Source organism: Austrofundulus limnaeus, unplaced genomic scaffold, assembly GCF_001266775.1.
Source record: "Austrofundulus limnaeus strain Quisiro unplaced genomic scaffold, Austrofundulus_limnaeus-1.0 Scaffold887, whole genome shotgun sequence".
In the NCBI taxonomy this organism is placed as follows: Eukaryota; Metazoa; Chordata; class Actinopteri; order Cyprinodontiformes; family Rivulidae; genus Austrofundulus; species Austrofundulus limnaeus.
In genome coordinates, this window is record NW_013953289.1 from 141,523 (window position 1) to 149,931 (window position 8,409).

At 36.2% G+C, this 8,409-nt stretch overlaps 1 protein-coding gene across 1 annotated transcript in view; it reads left to right on the forward strand.

Annotated features, from left to right (window-relative positions):
- mtm1 (myotubularin 1) overlaps window positions 1–1,880 on the forward strand; it is a 62,297-nt gene extending 60,417 nt beyond the window's left edge. Inside the window, exon 15 of the mRNA XM_014029354.1 lies at window positions 1,012–1,880. Within this exon, the coding sequence (XP_013884808.1) occupies window positions 1,012–1,203 (192 nt within the window). The 3' untranslated portion in view covers window positions 1,204–1,880. The remainder of the gene's footprint in view (window positions 1–1,011) is intronic.
- Window positions 1,881–8,409: the final 6,529 nt, after the last annotated feature.

Genomic DNA, 8,409 nt, shown 5'->3' on the forward strand with positions numbered 1-8,409 from the left:
CATATTCCGACACAGAGGGTAGAAACAGTTAAATTAGACAGTTAAAACACATTTACAGTTCATAACTCACCCTTGTTGTTGTAACATCCATCCTGTGTTGTACGCAAGCACTTTCCACCCTGTTGTGGGTACATTTCCTTGAAAAATAAAACTTAACCAGGCACTTTGAAGAAGCTCTGACGCTGGTAGTCTATGTAGATAATAAGGTGAGTTTACACACCCCAGAACCTAACATTTTGACTTCTGAACTTGCATATTCGGCATGACGCTATGAACTACAAAATCACACAGCGAGGAAAAAATGGCGGACTATGAAATCCAGTTTGCCGGAAATACATTACCATAAATGGTAGTTCCGAAGAAAAAAGTGTGACGAAATAAACAATGAAATGAAATAAGCAACAGCAGATTTTGAACAAACTGAAAATTTTGACCCATAAAAAAATATAAAAATATCTTTGCAGTAACTGTACAGAATAAATTAAAGTTTTCTACACTCCTTGACACTATAATTGCACAAAAAATAGTTTATAAATGCAAAAAAAAGTGCATTTAGCATGATATGTCTCCTTTAAAATGCATCCACGGATATGATTTCAATTAACTCAAATGTTGTCAACTAACAAGTCAAAACCTTCCAAAGCTAGAACATCATCATCTGTTTTTTTCCAAAAATTGTTTAAAAGCACAGCAATTTCAGTGTATTTAAACTTGTGACTTTAAAGAAAGTCATTAAAAATATATATTTTTAGCATTTACCGTAATATAGTGTTTAGGTAAACTGGCTTAAAACAGGAAAGATTTGGTCTGATTTAATGTTAGTCAGTGAGAAAAATGGTTTTGGCTCCAGTTGTATTTTGCTAACAGACAAGCAAACACTATTGCTGTCWGCTTTGGTGGCAAGCAATAACTAGTTTCCTACAGTGTCAGCCCATTCAGATTTTGGTTCAAGCAACTTTTCCCCCCTCTGTCAATTTTCTCATTAACATGCGTTTGTGCTTGTGTCTCCAGCAGCAGAGTCCAGTGGAGCAGCGCTACAAGGARCTGTTAGCCCTCAGAGATGAATACTTAAGGAAACTGGAGCAGCTTCAGCTGTCTGACTCTTCTTCCTTCCATCTGGCAAACAGCAGCACTTCCAACACCACCTCATCCGCTGCCTCCACGCCGTCACAGCAATACACACAGCTGCACACCCCACTCTGAAGGACAGCACACATGCACACACAGTTTGGTAACTTGCACTGTCTTCTGTCTCTGATCTGCTTCTCTTTTACAGAAGGGTGGGGTTCTTCTGTAAATTCCCTCCTTTGGAGAACAAAGATTAGAATTTGGAACTAACTGTGTAGTGAGATTTTATTCAACTCGTCACATCACAGCCTTGTGTCAGTTTTAGTCCACAGACTGATTAAATGGCCTTAAACATGTTGCAAATGTTTGTGGAAGGGCTTGAAACCACAGAACATACAGACAGCAGAGCTGATGTCATGTCTGTTCTGTGTTCACAGATACAGTATTATAGTTTATTTAAGTGCACTCTGGAACTCAGGACCTTATCTTTAAACTGCAGATTTAAGTATCTTCTTTTATATACCGTGGAATTCCAAGAAAAAGTGGTTTTGGAATTGAAAATTCAAAAGCAATCATAGGAAATAATGCAAGGCAAGAAAAGTCAGTGCATACTGTCATCAGATGGTACATTTGCAGCTTTGATCACTCATATTCAGATTTTTTGTGTATGAAAAGGTCACTGTACCCCTTACCTGGCAGCCACCTGCTCCAGCTTAGATTGATCTATTCTTCTAACTTCAGAAGAATAATTGATTATTCTTCTGAAGTTCACTTTGGAAATTGAGATAAACAGATTTGAACTAATTTGGTTATCACTCACCTCTAAAAAGTGAGGAGTTGTTTTTGCCCATGCCTGTGTGTTTCTTTTTGCTAAATATTTCATGAACCTTTGGACTAGGGTTGGGCAAAATCATATCGTGTGCAATTAATCACCAGAAAAACAGTTGATTATTTTTTGGCACTTGACAATCAATATGATTAATGCCAGCAGGCAGACTGACTGGAGAAATCTCCAGTCAGTCAGCTCTGTGCTCCTCTCTGCTTCAAATATGATGAACATTAAAATAAAGTTCTGTAATTTATTTATCTATCAACACAATTTAAAATTTGATGTATAACCTGAAGTCTGTAATTTTGACACAGTTTGGAACAGATTTTTATGATGAGCAAATCCTTCCCACTAAATTAGTCATGTGACTAGGACATAAGGGTGTCCAGGGACTCCAGGGGATTAATCGTCAAATTAATCGTTATCGGCCAAATACCACAATTAATCATGATTAATTTTTTTGCCAATATTGCCCAACCCTACTTTGGACACTCTCAAAAAGAAATGTTTGAATGTACATCCTACACATTCTAAGCTTTTGGAGTCAAGGAAAGCAGGAAAAAAAATCTAAAATAACTAACTCAGTCAAATTTAYAGATATTAAGCYAAAAWTGGGTGTGGTAGTAGCTGAGAGTCATTCCCAGCGTATACCTTCATGTTTCATCATAAGCTGATTTTAATCTAAAACTCTGATTAAAAAAAAAGCTGTGGGTGAGAGGCATTCCTTCTAGGAATGCAAAGCCTGTTTATCATAAATACTTTTCTAATGGTAAGGCTATTACACTTATGTATACGTTTATTAAAGTGCGGTTTGAAGGGAACACAACCCGATAGTGTTCAGGTTGTATGGATCCTATCAAAATCTCTGCACTGCCTTTGATAATAACTAGTACCATTTGATGAAAGTTTGACCTGTGCAGCTTCTAAAATCTTTAGGTCTTTCTGTTCCAATAATAAGTCTGGTTCTAAGTGGCTCTGACCTTCTATACATTGAACAATATGTTTGTTTGGTGAATCTGAACCAATTTCTGACCTGATAATGAAGCTTGACCAGATGCTCCTTCAATGGTTGGTCTGAGGGGAGAAATAAACAGAACAAAACTTGGGAAAATGCAACTGTTTTCAAAAGATTTCAGGTTCCTGAGGCTACATAAGAACACAACAGCCAAGATCCAACATGGCCTTTTTTTTTTTTTTTTTTTGCCAAGATCATCTGAACCAGCACACTGTTTCAGGAAAGATAAACAAACATTGTAGATGTTCTGTAGGTCCACACATGAAGTCTGGAGTTTGTGCCTTTTGGTCCTATGTTGGTTCCTATTTTACTTAGATTTTTTTTAACACCAGCCAACCAGGTTCAGTTTATTTTTATGTTTTTTTCCTTTCATGATTATTAGAACATGTTTGTATAAAAGCAGAAAAATATACAAGCAGAGAAAGGTCAAAATAAAGCCAACATTGTGATTCTAAATAAGGTGCTGAGCTGTAGCAGACTCAGTTCAGAATCTGTGGAGTATTTGATAAAGCTTTGGTGTTTCATTAAGATCTGGTGATTACTAACCAGTTAGGGAACTCTTAAAGAGAGTTAGGATATTTTAAAAAGAGGTTTTGTATAAAAGTTTAGGAAGAAATATGTCTCATTCTGGGGTTGTCTTTTGGCACTAGTTCTGTTTGTATTTTTTCTGGACAGAATTTCAAGGCACAGCCAACAAGTGGACAGTCTGCTGTGGGGGGCTGGGGGCTTTAGATTAAATTACAGCTTTTTGTGGAGGACGTTCTCAGTATAAATCCAGCTAGAACTTCCACGAGGCACTGAAGCAGTCTGAAACCAAATAGGAAGCAACTAGGACAAAGATCAGCACTTCCAAAGGCTGATTTACAGTGTCTACATAAAAGTATTCACCCTCTCTGATGTTTTATAATGTTATTGCTGTCATAAATCAATCATGGTCAATAAAATTATTAATATTTGCGTTATCTATCTATCTATCTATCTATCTATCTATCTATCTATCTATCTATCTATCTATCTATCTATCTATCTATCTATCTATCTATCTATCTATCTATCTATCATTTTAATGTCACAGTGAAATCACCTTTCTCATAGAGTTTGTCTAATTCATTTAGAAACTCTTGTTGAGATTTATTGAATGTTGAATTTATTCAATAGTAGCTTTTTCTTTGCCTCTCTACAATAAAGCTTAGTAAGAACAAAGTCAAAAGCTATTGTAGTACAGGTTCTCATCTCGCCTGCTAAAGCTTGTAACTCCTCCAGAGTGGTCACAGATGTCTTGGTCTTGATGTCTTGCAGTCACTCAGTTTGTGAGGATGGCCTGCTCTTTTTAAATTTACACATTCTCCATAATATTTGCATTTCTTGATGAATAAACAGAACTCCTGGAGATGTTTAGGGCCTTGTAACTCCTGACTGAAAATGAAAAAAAAAAAAATAATTTTTAATGTTTTCTTTCATTTGAATTAGGACAGTGTCTTTGAAGTGGTCTATTCAATCACCTATTTCACATTACATTGACCACAATTGATTTATGACAGCAGTAAAAGCACAAAACAAGGGGGTGAGTACTATTTATAAGCACTGTTTACTCAGTGAGATGGAAAACATCTGTTCTCACGTGGCTGTGAGACATTTTGTTCTGCATTTACATTTTATATTCTAAAGTTAAGCTACAGTGCAGAACTCCTGTTAACCCCTAACACCACAGCACACATTGCACACAAACAACAACACAGCGCTGACACAGTTGGCGGTGATGGATGTTTGTTTTTATTTAAAAAGTGAGGGATTAGAGGTGGACAATAAAACCATTAAAATATAGCTCTGTTATTTTTGTTTTATAGGATTGTTATGGAAGGATTTTAGACRGGTCCCATGGGCAGGAGATCTTAGAGCATATCCAGGACTCACTAGAGATATTATACTKCACAGCTGGACTGGAAACATCTAAGAGCCCTTCCAGAAGAGCTTAGCTGGGGAGGGAGAGCTTTGTGGTCTGATCTTTAACAGGCAGAAGATAGATAAATATCTTACCTGTTGTAGATCGCCCTTTTAAACAATGTAAGTTTGAGTCAGAACACAGCTGACATCTGTGAATTGCTGCCATCTTCAAACATCTTCATTCTTAAACATTTCATGACAATTCAAACTATATTTTATAAACCTTTACAGTATCAGCAATTTATCTTGTGTTCWTTTATAAGGAAGTCATTTACAGCCACATACAGCAGCAGCAGCTAGCTGTAAAACTTCTTGTGCAGCTTGGGGAAATGTTGACTGGAATATAATTTCCAGCTCGATTCCGGTTGGACAGTTATGTAAAGGTTTATAGAGTTATGTTTATGAACTGCTGACATTGATTGAAGCTGTTTTAAGACAGAAAAACTAATCTGGTCAATCCTGTCAGAATTAAATTATTAAACTGAAGATGTTGAAAAACCTATCTACAACAGGAAAATATTAACTGTTCATAACTTTTCCACAAAACCTAACTTGTAAATAGCAGTGGGTATCTTTAGGCACCTCAAGATTGGTATATAGTTCTGAGGATTGCACTGATAATGTAAACATTTTTTATGTATTTATCTTGAAACTTAAATGACTGGCTCAATTTACATAAATAGAAATAAAAAAAAATTCCTTAACATGTTGCAAAAAACAACCCTATAATCACAGGCTGCTCAACAACAATAAGCATAGATGTTAATTTAATGTTAAACCATAGTAAAGATAATTAGCAATGCTTCATCATTGGAAAATTAAACCAAGATCAAACATTTTAAAGTTGATGTCAWTGCAGTTTTGACATTACTTCAAATATTGTTTGCAGACATATATACACACAGGGATGAAAGGCACCATACAGCAGCAAGGTTCTTTCGCTAAAGTTGCTGCACAAGAACGATAAAACATTTTTGTTAGTCTCTGATGTTCGCTAATGCATTTAAAAATAGATAAATATATCTCCCCTAATCCCTCTGTGTAAACATCTGAGCTGTCTGTTTTAGCCCAGCTGGTGGATCTATTTTTACACCCACCTTTTTTCATTGATCTTGTGGATCTAGAACTTCTATTCTTTATATTTACACAGATGTTTTCTTGCTTCCTGACACCTGCTGGCTCACAGGTGTATCAGCTTTGACCTCAGCAGCCTCCTGTAAAAAGGGCTAGAGAGAATCCAGCATGTCAACTCCACCATAAGAACCTATTYCAACCTTTGCACATCAGATCTAATCATGAGACACAGTTTCAGAGATKAAGACTCACTTTGTGCTTCAAAATCAATGAAACTGTTAAACATGAAAATCAAAATGTTTGAGTGTGTATTAAGGAGTGTAAATTGTTTTCAGAGGTTTTTAGAAAAAAAAAACGAGTGTTTTATATCAAACAGAGTGAGTGTTTGTTGTGATGAAAAGTGTGTTTCTAAAAAAGTTTGATATTAATTAATTAGCTACACAATAAACATTTTCTTTTAACTGAATAATTTTTTCGGGACAAACAGGTGGGTTTTTTGTGTTTGTATGAGCRCRTGGTGTGGTTACCTCAATCAAACTTATTTCATTCTCTAAAGTTTTTATTTTTATTTATGTTTGGGGAAATGTTATCATTTAAAAAAAGAAAGCTATATTTCTAACAAAAGGCGTATATATTTTTATCAGTAATTGCTAACCCAGTAAAAAGTGAAAGATGTAAATATTTTTAAATCTTAATGTCTTTTTTTTTTTTTTGGAAGTCCTGGTTCTGTAAAGGTGACTGAGAAAACATCTAGACTTTATTCATTATAATATACAGGTTTGAGTTGAACCTGGTTWATGACATTTATGACCTACTTTGTCATAAAAAAAACATAAAATGTAGGAATTGTTGGGCATCAATTAGAAATTATTTGTGCTTTAATTTTTTTCTAATTAAATCCTCATAATTTTTCTGAATAACTCCTTTGATGTAAATGTCTCTTAATAAATCACACAGTTTTCTGACTGAATGCTTGCATTGGGTGTTTATGTCTATGTGCATGTCTTTGTTGCTAAACAAAACTAGTAAACTTTAGCTTTGAGCTGCAACATAAAATATAGATTTTATTTTCACAGCAATGAGTGTTAAAATATTTTTAATCAGTCATTTAGGGTTAAAAAAATCAGTTGTAGAGAAATGAGGACCAGGCTGAAGATAAGGATGATAACCTTATTGATCTGATCACAAGTCAAATGACAGAATGCCACAGCCACCTGCATATGAGCCCACAACATCAAATCACACCATCACCAAATGAGCCCACAAGATAAAACCACACACATTATAACATGAAGCCTAAAGTAAAACCACACTTAAGACATGAAAATATAACTACTATGACATGTAGCTTCAGCCAAAATGAGACCACAATGACATGAAACATCACCCATCACCACAACAATTTACTTTTATAAAATACCAGTTGTAGGAGCACAGAATGTGTAGCTCAATGTCAATCATCAAACATGGATTAATTTTCCAACTATCAGAGCTTACATGTTGTTTGTGGGAGGACACTGGAGTACTCACAGAAAACCCACACAGKGAGAAAATGCAAACTCCACACAGAAAGACCCCAGGATCAAACCCAGGACCGTCTTGCTGTGAGTTACCAGTGAACCATTGTGCTGCCATTAAATATCAGTATGACCTATAATTAACTGATTGATTGATTGATGATGCCTTTATTGTCACTGTATGGAGCACAGTGAAATTACATTTAAGAACACCCATTCAAGAAGACGCACACATGACAAAAACATGGGGGAACAGGTGATCAGGTCATGCGTCAACCAGCAGGGGTCGCACTACCTTTGAAAAGAAAAACAAAATACCATCATGAGGATAGATGAGAAAAAAATCAATGAAATATGATACACTATGGTGTTTATAAAAACAGAACAACTCTACAGAGCAGAAGCACATTTATTAGCCAGAGGAATAAGTGAGTTTAGAAAGAATGAGTCCGAAGAACCCAGCCCCCCAAAAGAAAAACCCATAGTTCAGAATACTGGTGTTGAATTGTTCAGACGAATCTGTAATCAGTTGTTTGGGGACACAGAAAATGTTTTCAGTCAGGCAGACAATAATTTTTCCATCYGCCATAATGTCCACTGGTAAGTCCAATGTGCTAAATCCAATCAGACAAAAAGTGTGGGCAATCGAGTCGAGCTATCAGCTTCTCCAAGATCAAGTCCATCTGGCCAGCAAAGTCCAGGGACCACAGCTGGCCCACGACCCTCAGCAGAACCGCTTGCAGACTAATTCCCAGCTCGCACAAGGCTAAAGTCTGCTGAAAGAACGGCAATCCTTCATATTGGTCAGGCAGCCAGGAAATGGCCTGAATAGCCACTGAAGCATTTCCACTTTATTAGGTACACCATGCTAGTAACGGGTTGGACCCCCTTTTGCCTTCAGAACTGCCTCAATTCTTCATGGCATAGATTCAACAAGATGCTGGAAGCATTCCTCAGAGATT